Source organism: Monodelphis domestica, chromosome 1 (assembly GCF_027887165.1).
Source record: "Monodelphis domestica isolate mMonDom1 chromosome 1, mMonDom1.pri, whole genome shotgun sequence".
Taxonomy (NCBI): domain Eukaryota; kingdom Metazoa; phylum Chordata; class Mammalia; order Didelphimorphia; family Didelphidae; genus Monodelphis; species Monodelphis domestica.
In genome coordinates, this window is record NC_077227.1 from 424,999,745 (window position 1) to 425,021,294 (window position 21,550).

Below are 21,550 nucleotides of genomic sequence, written 5' to 3' on the forward strand. Positions count from 1 at the left end.
GGTTAGCCTTTGAGAACTTGGAGTCACTTCCATTACATGATGAAACAGATTTTTTTAAAAAATCCAAATGAAATTAATATAAAGGCCAAATAAATTTAATATGAAAGGTTTTAAAATATATATTTGCTTTGCTTTTATACAAACAAAACTAATCTAACCAAAATTAGAAGGGAAACAATAAACTAGGGAAAAAAACTATAACAAATGTCTCTGATAAAGGTTAATTTCTCAAATTTATAAGAATACAAGCCATCCCCAATTGACAAATGGTCAAAGGATATTAACAAGCAATTTTCAAAAGAAGAAATCAAAGCCATCAATAATCATATGAAAAAATGTTTGAAATTAATCTTGATTAGAGAAATGCTAATTAAAACAACGATGAGGTACCACCTCACACCTATAAAATTGGCCAATACGGCAGTAAAAGAAAGTGGTAAATGTTGGAGATGTGACAAAATTGGGACACTTATGAATTGTTGGTGTAATTGTGAACTAATCCAACCATTCCGTAGAACAATTTGGAACTATACCCAAAGGACTAAAAAACTGTCATTCCTTTGATCCTATAATACCACTAGTGGGTCTGTATACAAAGAAGATCATAATAAAGGGGAAAGAAACTATAAAAAATATTTAGAGCAGCCCTTTTTGTGGCGGCAAAGATTTAGAAACTGAGGGCATGTCCATCGAATGGCTGAACAAACTGTGGTACATTTTGGTAAGTACTATAAGCAAGATGATTTCAGAAAAAGCTGGAAAAATCTGCAAGAACTGATACAGAGCCAAACAAGCAGAACTGGGAGAACATTGTACACAATAACAGCAATATTGGATGGTAATTATCTGAAAACCTGGCTACTCTCAGCAATACAATGATCTGGAAGAATCCTGAAAGACTTATGATGGGAAATGCTATTCACCTCCAGAGAAAAAACTGTTGGAGTTATCTTTCACATCAGTATATTTTTGCTTTAAATTTGGAGTCTGGGTTATGTATGACTTTGCTCTTATAAAATGATGAATATGAAAGTGTGTTTTGCATCACAATAAAAAAAGAATTTTTATAAAATATTTGTTTAATACAAAGATACTTTATACATTGTTATTGCTGTTCTCTCCCTCTGTATAATTTTTGTTTTCTTATTAAGAGCATAATTGTAGGAAAATATAGGCTGTGTATAAGCCAAATATGGGGAGATGGCAGAAGGGGGAGGGGAGTTTATACAAAGAACAATGTGGTATCTTCCAAATTCTTTCTGCATGCTATTCTGTTCCTACTTACACAAAAATTGCCTCATACTATATCATAGGATTCTAAGATTACAAATTGAGTACTAGAAAGAACCCTGGCAGCCATAAAGTCCAGCCTCTACATTTTGGAGATGAAGAAACTAAAACACAGGTTAAGTCACTAAATCAAGACATAATCAGTAAAATGATAAGAAACAGCACAGCTCTTCCAGACCAAGTCCAGAACACAAATGGACACACAAAATCAATTTAAAGTCTTGGTAACCAGAAAAACCTTAACCCTTCAGTATTATACCAAAGGAATTAAAGTTAAAAGAGTATTACAAACATGATGTGACCAGGAATCCATTATCTTTTCCCCTTTAGCCATTCCCCTTTCGTAACTTCTCTATGAGTCAAAGGCACCACCATTATTCCAGTTCCCCAAGTTTGCTACCTAGGAGTCATCTTCCATTCCTCATTCTCTCTAACTTTCCATATCCAAACTGTTGCCAAAGCCTATAGATTTCACCTTTCTAATATCTTTTCATAATGCTCCTTTCTTTCCTGTGACACCATCGCCACCATAGGCAGGCTCTCATCACATTATTCTTAGAATACTACAATAGCCTGTTGTTGGATCTCTCCCCACTCTGATCTCCATTAACTGTCAAATCAATCTGCTCCAAACACAGATCTAACCCCATCACTCCTCTAGTCAATAAACTCTAGTGTGGTTCTTTATCACCTCCAGGATTATATATGAAATCCTGTGTAACACTCAAAAGATTCTTACAACTTAGTCCCTTACAAGACCTTTCCAATCTTCTAATACTTTATGCCCCTCCCATCACCTATGTATTATTCTGTGATCCAATGAAACTGGTCCCCTTGTTGTTCTTTGAACAAGATATTCCATCTCTCAGTTCTGGGCATTTCATTCACAGCTATTTAGCTATGTTTGTAATACCTTCCCTTCTACATCTCTACCTTTTGGCTTTCCTGGTTTCCTTCAAATCCCAGGTAAAATCTCATTTTCTTTTTTTTTTTAATGTATTTGTTACATTGAAGTTCTGAGGTATCTTCCTCCCTCCTTCCATCCTTTATCTCCTGATACCACAAGGGGAGGCATTATTTAACAATTACACACACACATACACACATATGTAAATATAAAACTATGTCTTACCTGTTTATTTATCAATTCTTTCCCTGGAGGTGGGCACACACAAGTTATTCTTCAAACAACACATCTATGACAGTATATAAGGTTCTCTTGGTTCTGCTTGTTTCACTCTTAATATTTCTCTCTTAATAATTCACGTTGATCTTTCCATGTTTTTTTAAATTAATCTGTTCCTCATTTCTTACAGCACAGAAGTATTCCATCACAATCATATGCCACTTATTTAGCCAAACCTCCATTGATGGACATCCTCTCAATTTCCAGTTAATTGCAAATAGCATTGTTATGAATATAAAATCTCATTTTCTTTAAGAAATTCTTCCTAATACCCCTTCATGCAAGTACCTGCTCTCTACTGATTATTTCCTATTTATCCTATATTTACCTTGTTTGCACATTGTAACTTGTATTATACAATAGGGTTCCACTGTCTAATGAGCTCCATTAGAGAATTCCTTATGGCACATGGTAGGTATTTAATAAATACTTATTAATTGGCTTGACTAAGTCATAGGAACAATAGGACCTATAATTAAATTTCTAAATTTTTATACGTGGAAAGTCTCAAACTCAATGATGCATGACCATTTATAGGTTTGGAATAATAAATGTAATCACCTTATACCTATGAAGTTAGCAATATTGACAAAAGAAGAAATAGGCAGTATTAGAAATACAGTACGGGAAAAAAATCACCAATAGACTGTTGGTGGAGCTAGTAATACAATCATTACGGATTTCAATTGAAAGTTATATCCTTCCCCCCCCCCCCAAAAAAAATCATCTTACTAAACTGCTCATATCCTTTGATCCAATGAACCTACTACTGGACATATTCCAAGGATATAAATAATAGAAGTAGGTAGACACACACACACACACACACACACACACCCCCTAGGAAGATTTAAGGACCTATTATATGCCAGATCCTCTGCTAGACACTGTAAATTCAAACACAAAAATAAAATTGTCCCTGAAGTCAAAGAGCTTTCCTCCTATCAGAAGAAATAATATGTACATATTTAAGTGTATACAAAATATATATCACATAAATCCAAGATTTTTCCTCATATCAAATCTAAATCTACCTTTCTACAATTCCTACCAAATGCTCAGAGGCCTGCCATCTAGACAAAAATAGATAGATAACCAAGACCAATTTTTTAAATGTTTAAAAATAAATGTCCACTAGGTCACAGAAACATGGCATACAAATGCAGAAAAGCAGAAATAATAAATGCAGCCTTTTCAGATCACAAGGCAATAAAAATAATGATCAGTAATGGTACATGTAAAACCAAATCAAAAACTAATTGGAAATTAAACAATATGATACTCCAAAATCATTTAGTTAGAAAAGAAATCATAGAAACAATTAATAATTTCATCAAGGAAAATGACAACAGCGAGACATCCTTTCAAACCTTTTGGGATGCAGCCAAAGCAGTAATCAGAGGTAAATTCATATCCCTGAGTGCATATATTGACAAACTAGGGAGAGCAGAAATCAATCAATTGGAAATGCAAATCAAAAAACTCAAAAGCTATCAAATTAAAAACCCCCAGCAGAAAACCAAACTAGAAATCCTAAAAATTAAGGGAGAAATTAATAAAATAGAAAGTTATAGAACTATTGATTTAATAAATAAGACTAGAAGCTGGTACTTTGAAAAAACAAACAAAATAGACAAAGTACTGGTCAATCTAATTTAAAAAAGGAAAGAAGAAAAGCAAATTAACAGCATCAAAGATGAAAAGGGGTACATCACCTCCAATGGAGAGGAAATCAAGGCAATCATTAAAAATTACTTTGCCCAATTATATGGCAATAAATACAGCAATCTAGGCGATATGGATGAATATATACAGAAATACAAACTGCCTAGACAAACAGAAGAAGAAATAGAATTCTTAAATAATCCCATATCAGAAAATGAAATCCAACAGGCCATCAAAGAACTCCCTAAGAAAAAATCCCCAGGGCCTGACGGATTCACAAGTGAATTCTATCAAACATTCAGAGAACAGTTAATCCCAATATTATACAAACTATTTGACATAATAAGCAAAGAGGGAATTCTACCAAACTCCTTTTATGACACAAACATGGTACTGATTCTAAAACCAGGCACATCAAAAACAGAGAAAGAAAATTATAGGCCAATCTCCCTAATGAATATAGATGCAAAAATCTTAAATAGGATACTAGCAAAAAGACTCCAGCAGGTCATCAGAAGGGTCATCCACCATGATCAAGTAGGATTTATACCAGGGATGCAGGGCTGGTTCAATATTAGGAAAACCATCCACATAATCGACCATATCAACAAGCAAACCAATAAAAATCACATGATTATTTCAATAGACGCAGAAAAAGCCTTTGATAAAATACATCCATTCCTATTGAAAACACTAGAAAGCATAGGAATAGGAGGGTCATTCCTAAAAATAATAAACAGTATATATCTAAAACCATCAGCCAATATTATCTGCAATGGGGATAAACTAAATGAATTCCCAATAAGATCAGGAGTGAAACAAGGATGCCCATTATCACCTCTACTATTTGACATTGTACTAGAAACACTAGCAGTAGCAATTAGAGAAGAAAAAGAAATTGAAGGCATCAAAATAGGCAAGGAGGAGACTAAGCTATTGCTCTTTGCAGATGTCATGATGGTCTACTTAAAGAATCCTAGAGATTCAACCAAAAAGCTAATCGAAATAATCAACAACTTTAGCCAAGTTGCAGGATACAAAATAAACCCACATAAGTCATCAGCATTTCTATACATCTCCAACATAGTTCAGCAGCAAAAACTAGAAAGAGAAATCCCATTCAAAATCACCTTAGACAAAATAAAATACCTAGGAATCTATCTCCCGAGACAAACACAGGAACTATATGAACACAACTACAAAACATTCTCCAAACAACTAAAACTAGACTTGAGCAATTGGAAAAACATTAACTGCTCATGGGTAGGATGAACCAATATAGTAAAAATGACCATCCTACCCAAACTTATCTATCTATTTAGTGCCATACCCATAGAACTTCCAAAAAATTTCTTTACTGATTTAGAAAAAACCATAACAAAGTTCGTTTGGAATAACAAAGGATCAAGGATATCCAGGGAAATAATGTAAAAAAATACAAAGGAAGGGGGCCTTGCAGTCCCAGATTTCAAACTATATTACAAAGCAACAGTCATCAAAACAATCTGGTACTGGCTAAGAGACAGAAAGGAGGATCAGTGGAATAGACTTGGGGCAAGTGACCTCAGCAAGACAATAAACCCAAAGATCCCAGCTTTTGAGTCAAAAATCCACTATTCGATAAAAACTGCTGGGAAAACTGGAAGACAGTGTGGGAGAGATTAGGATTAGATCAACACATCACACCCTACACCAAGATAAATTCAAAATGGGTGACTGACATGAACATAAAGAAGGAAACTATAAGTAAATTAGGTAAACACAGAATAGTATACATGTCAGCCCTTTGGGAAGGGAAAGACTTTAAAACCAAGCAAGACATAGAATGAGTCACAAAATGTAAAATAAATAATTTCAACTACATCAAATTAAAAAGCTTTTGTACGAACAAAACCAATATAACTAAAATCAGAAGGAAAGCAACAAATTGGGAAGCAATCTTCATAAAAACCTTTGACAAAGGTTTAATTACTCAAATTTACAAAGAACTAAATCAATTGTACAAAAAATCAAGCCATTCTCCAATTGAAAAATGGGCAAGGGACATGAACAGGCAGTTCTCAGCCAAAGAAAGCAAAACTATTAATAAGCACATGAAAAAGTGCTCTACATCTCTTATAATCAGAGAGATGCAAATCAAAACAACTCTGAGGTATCACCTCACACCTAGCAGATTGGCTAACATGACAACTATGGAAAGTAATGAATGCTGGAGGGGATGCGGCAAAGTAGGGACATTAATTCAATTCTGGTGGAGTTGTGAACTGATCCAACCATTCTGGAGGGCAATTTGGAACTATGCCCAAAGGGAGATAGAAGACTGTCTGCCCTTTGATACAGCCATAGCACTGCTGGGTTTGTACCCCAAAGAGATAATAAGGAAAAAGACTTGTACAAGAATATTCATAGCTGAGCTCTTTGTGGTGGCAAATGAGGGGATGCCCTTCAATTGGGGAATGGCTGAACAAATTGTGGTATCTGTTGGTGATGGAATACTATTGTGCTAAAAGGAATAATAAAGAGGAGGACTTCCAAGGAGACTGGAACAACCTCCAGGAAGTGATGCAGAGCAAAAGGAGCAGAAACATTGTACACAGAGATTGATACACTGTGGTACAATCAAAGGTAATGGACTCCTCCACTAGGGACAATGCAATGTCTCTGAACAATCTGCAGGGATCTAAAAACACTATCCACAAGCAGAGGATAAACTGTGGGAGTAAAAACACCGATGAAAAGCAACTGCTTGACTACAGGGGCTGAGAGGAAATGACTGAGGAGAGACTCTAAATGAACACTCTAGTGCAAATACCAACAACATGGAAATGGGTTCGAACCAAGAACACATGTGAAACCCAGTGGAATTGTGTGCCGGCTATGGGAGAAGTGGTGGGAGAGGGGTGGGGAGAGAAAAAAATAATGATCATTGTTTCCAATGAATAATGTTTGTAAATAACCAAATAAAATAATGTTTAAAAAGTCAAAAAAAAAAAGATAAATGTCCCATCCCTACTAATTCCTCTCTTTTATTATTCAAATATGCCTAGTTCCTCCAATCAATCTTCATATGTTATGTAAGTGGCTATATAAGTAGATAAAGGAGGTACCACTAAGGTATTTCATAAGATTAGGTAGAGGAAGAGGGAGAAGATAAAATTCAGCAGGGAAGAAGAAATCTTATACTTGAAGACATCATTCATCCAGTTGACCCTGCTATGAGCATCCTCCAGTTTGTCCAAATCCTTTCTAAAACATAGTATCCTTAAGTGAAAGAATTAGCCAGAAATCTTTCCATGGTCTGTGAAATAATAAAGGATGAAATCACAATATTATGTAGCCCTGAGATAAAAAGATAAAGGAGTTATCATTTTATATTAGTGATAACAGTGGAAAGAAACTAGATTCTGAGTTAGAAGACCTGATGTGAATCCTGGCTCCAATAACTTACTAATCTTTGAGCACATTAGGTCATTTTATTTGCAAATAGTAATAAGAAAAGTTGATACAGTTTATAAAGTACTATACATACCTTATCTCAATCTTCATAAAAACTTTGGAAAAAAAGATAATAAAAGTATGCTTATCCCTTAAAAAATTGAAGAAACCAAGCCTCAAGGGAAGAAATCACAGAGTAAGAAAGTGCCGGGGAGTAAATTCCTCATCAATGAAGACCTTTAAGGAAAAGATATTTATACAACACTATAATGCCATCCCAGAAATCAATCAACCACATCATGACCCACATTTATAAATTAAATTGCTTCCTTGATAGTTCAATAATTAAATCCCCTAATATGGAGTCCAATGAAGTCAGACACTTTTTAAAACAATATATATTTAAACTGAACTGGGAATCAGGAAATCTTATTTCTAATGCGATTCTGCCCTGTGATAAAGGATGGAAAGGTTTCCAATTTGCAAAGCTGTGCAAAAACTGAAAAGTGGAAACCTAGGTATGATTGACAAGGGCATGTGACCAAAGGTCACATGGGAGCCTGAGCTGGAGGATCTGTGAAGATTCCATCTTGCCCCAACACTTTTCTTCTGGTCTCCTGAGGAAGTCAAGAGGAAGGTCTGAAGATGATTTCCCTCTGTTGAACTGAGGAAGGGTTCTTGTATCTAATTGCTGGCAGCTTTCAGTCTCACTTGGACATCAGGACTTGCTTGGACATCTAACAACAGATCCTGGCTCTAACTAGTTCTGGACACCTGCTGTGATATTTGAGTATTTTGTTAAGTTCTTTTAGTTTAGTAACCTAGTTAGCATAGTTAGTTAGTTTTTTAAATAAGAATAAGCATAAGTAAATCCCTAAGACCTTATTCCTTTCCCTTCCAAAACAATGAAGGAGATTATTATGTTTTTTCCTCTCATTTTTCCCTTATGCAAAATCCTATCCTAACAGCCCTCAACAGTCAAACCCTCTCTCTATCCCAAACAAAAAGTCTTCAAAAGTAAAAGAAAAACTCAATCACAGGAATTAAGAGAGGGCATATTTTTTAAATCAGAAATTATTATACCAAATATATTCCACCAAATGAAAATTCTGAGAGAAAGAAAAAACAGGAAACCTGACCTGAAGTTCCAGTTTGTGACTCACCATGTGGACAAACCTTTTCTGAAACTCAATTTTCTCCTCTATAAAACAGGAATGATACTACTCATATATTCTGCAGTTTTGAGGCAAATACTTCTTAAATTGCAAACCACTAGAGAAATGGAACTAAAATTGTTATTTGTTTACACAGCAAGAAACTTTAGAAGAATAAACCTGTTGTCCATCAGAAAAATGGACATGTTCTTAGAAGCACTGACAAAGCAGCTAAATAACACACCAAATAATACAAGAAAAACTTGAAATAAACTCCTTGGAGCTTCAAAAGTAGGGGAAAACACAAAGAGTATAAACTATTAAAACCAGAATGGACCTCAGAAGATAGGTACTGCTTATGTACCTTAGAATAAACTTGTCATACCTAGATGGGACCTCAGAACATGGAATATCAGAATTCAAAGGATCTTAGGGTTCCCTCCTTTTTACAGATGAGGAAACTGAGGGCAAAAAAGGGGAAATCATTTGCTTAAGGATACACAGGGAATGAGTGACAGATCCAGAATTCCTCCCTACTTGATATCCTGTCCAGTTTTTATCACATCTTCATCTTTTCTACTTATCATCAGATCAGTTCCTCAAACAATTTCAACTCTAAAATGGAATTTTCAGACCATCTGTATTTTATCAATGATGCAGTGAGAAAGTTACAAACCCTCATACCCCATCCCCCAACATCTAGATGGTCCATATACATGGATAATTTTAGATACTGAAAGCACCGTTTAATGAAAGCTCTTTAAGCAAAGAACACTTTGGGGCTATCCACCAAAGACTACCACAGAGGTTCAGGGATAGCAGAGATTTGGAGCTTTTATTATGTGTAGAAGGAAAAACTCACCTGAAAATCCAACTCCATCAAATTACCAAGGCCTATGATAACTATTAGAGAAACAGTTTTCATGGAAGAAAAGGATAAAATGATATAATTATATAAGAGCAAATATTAATAATATCTAGTTGGGATAGGAAATGAACCTGAGATTTCACATCTTATTTTAAAGAGAACTCCTAGGTGAGGAAAATCTTCCAAAATTTCTGTAACTTAGTCTTAGAAAACCACTTGGAACACTAACAAGTTAAGTTACTTGCACCGGGTCACACAACCAATACATTTCAGAGACTGGATTTGGATCCAAGTTTTCCTGGTCAGCTCTTTATTCATTATGCTACATTGCTGCTATCTAGTTACCCCCAAAAAGATTTGAGGAAGCATCACGACTTTATTATTTATTAGGTTAAAGTATATATCAGCTATCCATTTAAACGGGTTGCCTAATGTAGGCTAATTCTGATGAAAATACAGATCCTGTTAATATTAGAATAATCTTTACAGTCTAAAAAGTATTTCCCTCATAACAGCCTGTGAGTAGAAGTTGCATTTTATTATTCATATTTTACAGGTCAAAAAACAAATTGAAGCCCTCCCCACCAAAGAGAAAGACTTGCCCATGTTCCCATTGCTAGCATGTAGAAGAGGTGGAATCTGAATTCATACTTCCTAACTATAAGTCTAGTGTTCACTCTATTCATCCATGATACTATACACTTGGAGCCATATCATCTAATATCACTCTAACATAACATCAGAGGCCCTGTGATCAGACACCCCTTCACAAAAAAGCAAGCATTTTAAATGAAATTGCCTCAGAAGATGGCTCTCTTGATAATGTAATGATTAAAACTGCTTAGATGGGGTCCAATTAAGATACTGCTTAGTATAATGTGGATTCAAATTGAACTTGGAGTTTCTGGGTATCTCTGCTATTATTGTTCTTCCTTCATTTGTATCTCTTTTCTATAGTACATAATTTTGGGGATGCATGTAGACAGTCTTCTCCCACCCTAATCCTTTTTAATTCAGCCAAATGTTATCATTTGCTTACATTTTCCTCTGCCATATTATACATGGCAGTTTTCTTTCAGTGGCAGTTCATTGTAAAACTTTTGCCTTTCTTTGTATTCCCAGCCCTTAACACAGTGCTTGGCCAATAGAAGGTGCTTATGGATAACTGAAATACAATTATATATCACTATGCATTTAACTTTTTTTCACTAAGTAACTGAAATTAACTTCTCTCAGCCTTTGTCCATTCATGTACAAAATGAAAACAATAAAATGTCCACTATTAAACCTTACAGGAGTATCATAAGGGAAACATTCTGCAAAACTGAAAGCAATAGAGAAACAGAAACAACTGGAATTATTAGTCTCATTTATTGAATAACTTCTTCAGCGGAGCAGTATACAAATTAGGTTGCAACTGCAAAGTTTATCTTTTGTCCTATCCAAAAAAAATTTTAGACAATTAGACAACCACATTTTCCTACCTCTTATGAAAACAAAACATGAGAATGTCTTAGTAAACTATCACTGCTACTCTCTAATCAGATTTTTCCATCCACTTTCCAAAGGAAGTGTTAGTTCAAGAGTAATTATGAGCCAAAGAAACATTTCCCTCAGAGCATACCTCGTGTGAACAGACAAAAACTCCATATTTAAGCAATTAAACCCAACCCAGAAATATCCATTTCTATCACAATTAGCCCAACCAAAGCTATGTATTTGGTGTTCTTTTGGTGTATATATTTTCATAATTTGCTTAACTGGCCTGTCTGAAATTCCAAAATCACAGAGACCATGAAACACTATGAAGAAAAGGCATTTTTTTATTTGTTATTTTTCCCAATACTCCATGTTTCTACATTGCTTATAAGGCTTGTACAAGAAACACTGTTAGTTTCTATATAAAGATTTCCATAAAATTTTTATAGTTTCTATAAATGCTTAAAGATGGTTGGTTTCATTATAATCTCTGTTTTAGTGCCAGTGGAAAGAAAAATTACCTGCAAGTCAAAGTGGAAATCTACATAAGCAACAGCAGAACAACAGAGCTCAGTTCCTTTGTAAAGGGCTAGGAGACACTGGCAATATTTCATCCAAATAGAGACTCACTCATTGTAAAGGGAGTTTCAACTATACTCAACTCCCATCTTTTCTCTTAGAACAAACAGGCTGTAAAAAGTACAACTGGATAGGACCAAATTATTAATTACTGATGTTTTTGTATGGGATATAATAGCATTTTAAGCAATATCTGTTAAAATGCTATTTGTAAATACATACTATACTTGACACACATTACAAGATTATTTATGGAAACCATTCCCCAGATAGGTTACTACTATATCTTTGTTCCAAACAACTGTGCGCCGAGCACTGTAATTACTGGAGAGTTTAAAAAAATTTATTTTAGACTTTAAATCTGTATACTGCTCTACCACCAAAGATGGAGTTTTGATGAGTATGGCCTAGGTAATTTACTAACATGCAATTTTAAGCATCCTATCTCTCAACTCAATTAGTATTCATTAAATACTACACTATTCATGATGAGTAAATTTTTACTACTTTTCATAATTATGAATGAATATAGTCAACATGATACATTACAGATACTATTAATTAATTACAAGCCAGTTTTCAGTGGAAAAGACGTACTTGATTGTATAGAGTTCATTTTTTAAAATTCATTAGCATATTGATCTTTTCTTAGAAATTTTATCAACAAAGAGGAGCTAGATAGGATTGTTGTGATTTTACCCTTTTTTAAAACAAAATTCTTATGTGAGCAGGTTATCTTTTGAATCATATTGTCAACAACTATTATATAAGGTTGGAAATCTGTTTAAAATCCAAAAACACAAAATAACTCTAACTTCCAATATATGTAATTAATTAAATTTAATCCTTAAAATCCCTGTTGCATGTTATTTTTGATCACTAAGGAAACTTTTCAGCCCAAATATTTTCTAGCCCTAACATTCCATATTATAGCAATCTGGGATCTAAGTTGCCTTCAAGCTTTAACATTTTGTGTTCTGGCATAGCTTTCAGTACTAAGAACCTTCTAAAATTCCATCCAGCTTTGATGTTCTGCATTCTATGTCCTAACAGTTTATGCTAAAGATTTCTTGAAGCTCTCTTATTCCATTCAACTCAACAACCAATATCAAATACCAAGCACTGAGCCAGCACTGGGGACAAAAAAAAAATAGAATAAAATAAAATAGAATAAAATAAAATAAAAACTATGTTTGTCCTCAAGAGGTTTACATTCTACCTATGTTCTATAACAGTCTATACACTAAAGTCTTTCCAAACCTAGCATTCTGTTGCAAACAAGTAAAGTCCAAGATTCTTACAGTATCTTGCTAATAAAGATTTTAACAATAATAAAGGATTGGCCTCATTCAGGAGACAAGAGTTTTCATTTCATGTTCCAGAATTTCTTTGCTGCTTAGTTGTGGGTAATTAACTTCACCTCTCTAAGCCTCAGTTTACTTATCTATTAAATGATGAAAATAATACTTGCCACTACCTACCTCCCGAGTTGTGATGAGAAAAGTGATTTACACATCTGAAAGAACTAAAAAAACGTAACTTATTGATATTACGGTTTATTATTCCATACCCTAAGGTTCCTGCAAATTCTAACATTTTATGATTATGTGATCATTACTTATTAAATTCAATTGCATTATTTGGGATATTATTTTATCAGATTTCATAGAGATGGGTTTTTTGTTTTGGAAAATGTCTTTGGCAAACTAGGATTCTATCCCTGCCATTTTGTCTTTTAAAACAAATATATAAAAAGCAAACTCTGAAAAGACCTTACTTTTACTCTAAAACACACAGAAAAATGCACACATAAACAAGCTCTGTGTGTCTTTAAAAAATTACTGAAGTTCTAACATCAATTTCAAAGATGGGAGACTTCTCAGATTCCATATGAAATATTGAGAGTTACAGTTATTTAATGGTTTTAAAGCATAGATGTCACTGTGGTCTGAGGGTGTCACAGACAACTTGGTGGGGGAAGGGGAGGCAGCAATTGTGGAGGGGGAATCACGACACTGAGAATTTATTTTGTCAGTAATTATAATCAAGATTCCTAAAATGTGGCTTCAGCTCCTCATTACTTCCTCACTATCAAGACCCTTATTTACATTTCAGATTACATTTTTTATGAAACAGGAAGATCTATCATAGCTGAGAAAGCTGAAATAATGAGGGAGAAATATTTTAATAAAATGTGTTGGGTCTGCATTACTTCCGTGTCAGAAAGAAAGGTTTCTTCTATACTGGTAGGTCATTTATTCTTCCTCTAAACGCGAGACACAAAGATGAAACTGATGAACTTTTCCCGCCCGTTTTGTCTTTAACAGACAATTAAGACAGAGAAGATCAAAATGGATTATCATACCACGCAGACAACTGGTCCAACAGTAATACATCTCCAGGACCACAGATTTGTAACTCTCTTTTATCCCTCCTCTTTCTTCTTGCCTCTTTTCCCACTCTAAAGGCAATGCTAGCTTTGCGGCTCAAGGGGAGCCAAAAGGCTGGTCATCATTATTCAGTCACAGATGTCAATCTAACCTCCTTTTTTCTTGGTTTCTAAAGCAGTAGGCCACAATAATTTGTGACAGATTCTTTTACTGTAAGGTACAAAGAACACACGGAATAAAACATCTAGCAGCAGCAAGCGTCTCTGATCAGATGTGCTGGTACATGGGAAATATACTGTATGTAAAAACAAGCCCTGAGAGTTTAGAGGAATGAAGGGGAAATGGGGGAGATGGGGGGATTTTTTTGTACCAATAAGTGCTTTACTTTGTGTTGATTTAACTCAACTATTCCTTATGGATTTGATCATAAATGTTTGAATATAAGAAACATTATATGTTGAGAATGTGAGCATTATATGTAAATAGAAACATCTTAGAATTGTGTTGTTATAATAGTTCACAAAGAGGTAGAAAGATCTGGCTCTGAGCATTTCTTGATAAAAAAGGGGAAAAAGTTAAATTCTCTTGGTCAGGAAACCAATTATTGGTTGAATGGCACAGTGAATAAGTCCAGAGCCAAAGGGCCTTGGCTTTATTCCAGGTTCTGCCACTTTACACACTACATGACCATAGGCAAGTCTCTTCCTTTCTTGAAGCCTCAATTTCTTCATCAGAAAAATCCAAGAGCTGCACCAGGTGATATTTAAAGTTTCTTCCTATTCAAACATTCTACATTCAAATAGCTCCCCCATTCTAAAATTCTACATTCTAAGCTAATTTCTGGGGCTAAAAATTCATTATTCTAACATTCTGTTTTTAAAGGTACCTTTTAGGATTAACATTATGTTCTAAAGATCACTCTAGCTCTGAATTTTTATGTCTATGAAAACCAAATAGAAATAGACACCTAGAAAATATGAATCTCCTCTTACATTTTAATATTTGTTCATTCATTCACCAATAGACACTAATCATTCCACACACACACACACACACACACACACACACACACACACATACACACACACACACACAAGAAAAGTCTGTGAATCCCAGAAGCTTCCTTCCTAAAATCAAAGTCAAGGTTTCTCTAACAGTTTTCTGGATTATATGTGCATGCATTCCCTAAATCATTTCTAAATTCTAACCTAGTAGGTTAGAAATCTTTAAAAAAAAAAACAAAAGGACACTTTTCAAATAGTTTGAGCTTGTATTCCCACAACAGGTATTCCCCACAATGTTTTCAATTATGTTGAAGACTTATGGTCTTCATTTATTATAATATATATAATTATAAGAATAAACTAGATTCCAACAAGTACATACTATTTAGAGGAAGTGTGGTATGATGGAAAGGGCATTGGAGAGGGAACCAGAAGACCTAAACTCTAAATGTGGGTTAAAAAACATTAACCTTGGGTAAATCATTTCCCTCCTGATCCTCAGATCCTTCCTCTGTGAAATGGGGATACTAATATTATCACCTCTGAGGGATGTTACACCCTTCAAAGCACTCAAAGATAATTCAAAGGACAAGCAAAGAGCCATTACATTACACTCAACATCAATATTTGCACTGAGCATGTTATAATGCAGTTCAAAGCTTTTATAATACTCTAAAGCAAAAATGTTAAAATCTAGCATGATATAAAGTCAAAAGAAGCTACCTCATGTTTCAGCTACATATGTGGGGTATATTCTCTATCACAAATTTCTTTATTGCTCAGCTCCTTGGATTACAGAAAGTTTAATTTACATATGTACATACACACACATACAAATATAAACAACTCTAATAACTAAAGGTTCACATTCAATTCAACACTGTTTTAAATTTGTTTTATGCTGTTTTGATAGTATTAAGAGAAAAAATATTGTTTTATTGAGATATTCTCATAAGAATCTAATAAGATCTTAAAGCTCAGAGGAGCTTAAAACTATATATGTACATATATAACATTACATGTATATGTGCACATGCTTGTGTTTACAAATGATATAGCACTTTTCTTACAGTATCTCTGGAAGAAAGGGAATGTTAAGTGCTACAAACCCCATTTTACAGTCAAGAAAACTGAGGCCCAAAAGGCCCAAAGAGGGTAAGTGATTTGCCAAAGGTAAGACAGCTACTAAGTGGCAGAAGAAGGATTCAAATCTAAGTCTTCTTGAATCTAATACACTTTCCACAGCATAGTCCTGCCTAAGAACCACAATAAAGAAAGATATTGTTTGAGAGTATTGAGGAAGTTGGAGGGGGTAAGAAGGATTAGAAACACAAATGTTTTAATTCTGGTTAAATCCTGTAATCTTGAACAAAACAGACTATGACAGTTGTTCCTCCCCTCTTGATATCCCTTTCCCCTGCACCATAGTCCACCACCACCACCCACCAGCCTCCCCACTGAGGTCCAGGATTCTTACATATACATACTTCACCTAATATTAGGAACTGGTTCCTTTTTTATTTTTTTTAAGTCAACAGAATCATTATAAAGGACTTTTTGTTTCAACAGAATAATGTTATAAATAGTAGAGACAAGTGACCAATAAATAATTTTGTGGTGAGATCTCAGGTTGAAACAATAGGGTTTGGGCTGTGTGTGTGTGTGTGTGTGTGTGTGTGTGTGTGTGTACGTACGTATGCATTTAAATCCTTACCTTCCGTCTTAGAATCAATACCAAGTAGGCAACTGGAGTTAAGTGACTTGCGCAGGCTCTCAGCTAGAAAGTATCTGAAGATATATTTGAACTCAGAATCTCCCATTTCTAGGTCTGACATTCTATCCTCTGAGCCACCTAGCTGCTCCAGCTTAATGTACTAATTTTATAAGACTTATGCTAGTTACAGTAATATTATACCAGTACAATAAAATTCCATTTTATAGAATTACCTACTATCAATGATTTAGCTATAATATTGATCAAATTATGCCTTCTGCATGTGGGTATGTGTTTATATCTGTGCATGCATATATATACCTACACACATATATATGCCACATATGTGGGCATGTATATAATATCTTGCCCAATAAAAATAATAAGCATGATAACTTCATCTCCTAACATCAATGTTCAACTATATTTAAGGTTCAACTCTGTTTGCTATTCCAACTCATTTTACTAATTCCTGAACTTTTTCCCCCCATTGGTTATAAACTTGTGAGAGTATCAGATACAGGGACTTTCCTTTTTCATCTCTGTATTCCCAACTCAAAGTACTGTTTTAACAGATTACAGAGTTTTAAAACTATCTGTTGAATTCAACAAAAATACCTCAAAAACATGTTGTGTAACATCATATTTAGTACTGATCCACAGAATGTTAGCACTAGAAGGAACATAAGAACAGATTATTAATCTAAGGTCATTACAACATAGAATGTATAGAACATAAAGGATTAGAGCTAAAAAATCTAGATCAAAGGTGTCAAAAACATGGCTCATAACCTTCTTCAGTGGTGCCTAAACCAGATTAAAATGTAATTGGGAAATATTTAACAAATAAATAAAAATGCAGTAAAATAGACATAATATTACATTTTAAAATCAAGTCATTACATGGTGACTGACAGAGATCCTTAGATACAATTTGGTGGCTCGTTTCTATTTAAGTCTGACACCACTGGTCTAGATCACCTAGTCTAATTCCCTTATTTAACAGATGAGGAAGAAGGATATTGGGAAAAGTAAAATGATTCATCCAAATGCACAAAACGAATTAGGGGCAGAGCTAGAATTAGACATGCACAGGTTCTCCCAAGGCAATGGGTAAAGAGAAAAAGCTTTATGAGATTTCATTAATGAAATTAAAAATGCTTTTCTAAACAGATTCATGGTCTAGGCAATGATATCTAATTTAAGTTAAAAGAATAAACATTACAAAAAAAAACAACAAAAAACTATGTCTGATGATTGCCCTGCTCCTTTTTTACATCAAAGTAAAAAGGCTGCAATTGTGTCCACAAATTCATACCCTAGGTTAAATGTTAAATCTTTGATGTCATATTTAAAAGAAATAATGAGGGGCAACTAGGTGGTTCAGTGAATGGAGAGCCACACCTAGAGAAAGAAAGTTTGATTTTGAACTCAGATATTTCCTAGTTGTGTGACGCTGGGCAAGTCACTTAACTTCAATTGTCTAACCGTTGCCACTTGAAATCAACACTTAGTATTGATTCTAAGGCAGAAAGTAAAGGTTTAGAAAGAAAGAAACAATGGAACTTCAGCATTAGCTGTGACTATCTTATTAGTTAAAGTGACTTCTCGGAATCTACTCTAAACTAAAAGAATGAACCTGACAACTTTATATTTCATCAACTCCTCAGCTAAAACTTTCTTAAACATAAAACTTTCTAAGAATTTCCTCTTCATATAGCTGTATTCCTATTTCAATTCCACTAATGTTTATTTTTTTTTGTAACCTATTTCAAATTTGGGGAAATATCACAGGACAGTTTTTAAGATGCCCACAGAGTTGAAAATGTTAATGAACAGCCCAAAGAAATTTTATAATGAATAGAAATGCACTACATACAAACTAGAATGTCCAAGAAATGTTCTCTTTTCTTGCTACTACTAAAAATATTAATAATAGTAACTTTCATTTCTATAGTAATTAAAAGTTTCTAAAAAGTATTTTCTTCATAACTATGTTTTGAATGAAAGAATTTATCCTATTGTATTAATATCTGCAAAGCACTCAGCATGTTGCCTGGCACATAGTAGGTGCGATATAAATAATGATCTCTTCCCTTCCCTCCACCCCCTTTTACAAATAAAGAAACCAAGCATCAACAGGGTAAGCTGACTTGTCAAGAGTCACACAGCTAATAAGTACTGGAAAGTGTATTCAAAATTGGTTCCCTTAACTTTAAACCTAGTATTCTATCCACTATACTATGTATCCATCATTCAACTATCTAGTACCAGCATTTTCTGGGACTGGTACATTTTTGGCTTCTTCATTGTTAGTTCCTAATCACTGCTTCTCTTCCCTTCTAAAAATCCACTTACCACTTTCAGTTTTTAAAAAATGGTAATAATGTGTTGAACAACACTGAAATAAATTTTGTCATGTAAAAAAATTAATTACGTATTCCAAACCTGGTCACTGTAGTCCTCTGGGAATTTCCTCTGCACCTCAGGACCTGTAAATAATTGACAGATAATATTAATTGGCTTTGGATTAGTGAGCAGGCAGAGAATCACACATTAATATTTGATCAGAAGATGATAGCAACCCTGGCAGGGGATCCAAGGAGGGCAGATGAGGCTGCTATGTTGATAAGCACAAGGAAGGACTCTTCAAGGAACTCCCTTTTACCCTCCTCCAGAAATACAAAAAAAGAAATTTTAAAAAAAAAATCTGACATTACTGTTAACTTTGGGCTTTTACCTAATGCAAAATTTTCACCAGCTACAAAGGGTTTTATGTATTTATGATTCTAATATTGTCTCTGTCTCTCTGTCTCACACACATACACACACACACACACACACACACACACACACACACACACACACACGCACCCACAAGCACAAAATGGTTTCCAAATCTGCTTTGACTTTTTAACTTTAATCAGAAGCCTCATTTACCCAACTACAGATGTGTGCTGGAGAAATCTCCTTTCACACCACTGGGGGAGGGAGGAGGGAAGCGGGGGAAGGGAACAGAAAGGACTAAATCCTTTCAAGGCTAATTCAAATAGAAGGAATACGGCTTATGCTTCTATTATTAAAACTCTCCCAAATATTTATAAAACAATTCTAAAGATACTAGTAATATAGTCTCTCTTCTCTGCTCAATATCAAATGTTTTAGAATAGAACTAGTTTGGTTTTTCAGTATAAATAACATGATAGTAACATACAAGAAGAAATCATGTTCTGTCTGATAGTTAGTCTCACTCTAAAGGCCTTGAGGAAAATAGGATCTATGATACTCTATTTCCAATAAAATTATAAAAGTTATACTTCTAGATCAACCAATTTCTAGAAAATAAATCGACTGACAAATGAACTACTAACAATATTTAGCACTCCCATTTACATAGAGCTTTATGTTTGTGGAATACTTTCCTCACAACAGCCCAATGAAGCAGCTAAGTGGAACAGTGGGTAAAGTGCTGTGATAGGGATCAGGATGTCAATCCAGCCTCAAAACATTTAGCAATTGAATGAACCTGGGCAAGTCATTTAACCTCTGCTTACCTCAGTTTCCTATATTATATATGGTAATAACACCTACCTCCCAAGGTTGTTGTAAGGATCAAATGAGATAATATTTGTAAAGTGTTTAGCACAGTGACTGGCATATAGAAGATGGTTAATACTTATTTCTTCCTCAATTAATAAATGGACAGTTTGCAGAGGAAGAAATCAAAGCTATAACTAGTCATACAAAAGATATTCTAATTCACTAATAATTACAGAAATGCAAATTAAAATAACTTTGAGGTATCACCTCATACCTATCAGATAGGCTAAGTTGACAAAAAAAGAAAATGACAAATGCTAGAGGCGCTTGATTTGCCCACAGTCATATGACTAGGAAGTTAACAGCTAATATTCAAATGCAGGTCTTCTGACTCTAAATCCAATCTTCTTTCCCTTATAACACTGCTTTCTAATGAGAAGCTATTAGGATGCCATTTCCTATTGATAAGTAAAGCAGCCAACTTTTCAAAAACACAAAGGATGTCTTTTTAGAGGGACATTAAGGGAAGATCATCAATATAGTTTATTTTTGCAAAATGTTTATATTAGAAAAACAATGACTTCAACTATTTGCATTTGTTCTTTCTACATATAAGTGTGCCATTTTTGAATGCATTTTAACAGATGCTAGTCTCCCTCCAATCTATATATGCTCAAATTCTGATAATTTTTATTAATAAAGATTTGTAAAAACAACCCCAAAATCTTTATTTTTATTTAGCATTTCAAAAAAGACTAATGATTTCATCATTATGGGTATTCAATACATCCACAGAGGAATGGCAATCCCTCCACACCTTAGCACAATTTGCTATGACCAAAAGAATTCATCACCTGGTAGCCAATCTTTCTATGATGAACCTCTTCAAATTGAGATAAGCTAGTCTCCACATGTCAGGAAAAAAATACATCACTAGGTTTTTACTTGCCAACTTTACAGCTTGGTATGATCTACCTAGGATTTATGCACTTCAGGCATAGCTAGCCATGGAGAACCCAAAGTAACCATCATACTATTGTAAGGCAAGGAAAAGGATGTTAATGAAAGAAAGAATTGTTGTTCTTCAATTAACAAGCATACATTAAAATCAAGGTTTGTGGAAAAGTACAAAACTCAGGCACCAACTGTTCTTTAAAACTGATTGTGGCACTGCTACCAACATAGAACAACACTCTTTTGCATCTCTGGAATAGCAATCTTCCAGGACTGGAATAAGTTTACTGCA

General features: G+C 34.4%; 1 protein-coding gene across 6 annotated transcripts in view; it reads right to left on the reverse strand.

The window, feature by feature from the left end:
* The window catches only part of DENND1A (DENN domain containing 1A), a 728,196-nt gene that overhangs the window by 550,584 nt on the left and 156,062 nt on the right, over positions 1-21,550 (reverse strand). For all 6 annotated transcript variants that reach the window (XM_007474630.3, XM_007474629.3, XM_007474632.3 and 3 more), the window contains one exon: positions 19,213-19,256. In XM_007474630.3, coding sequence (XP_007474692.2) covers positions 19,213-19,256 — 44 coding nt within the window. The remainder of the gene's footprint in view (positions 1-19,212; positions 19,257-21,550) is intronic.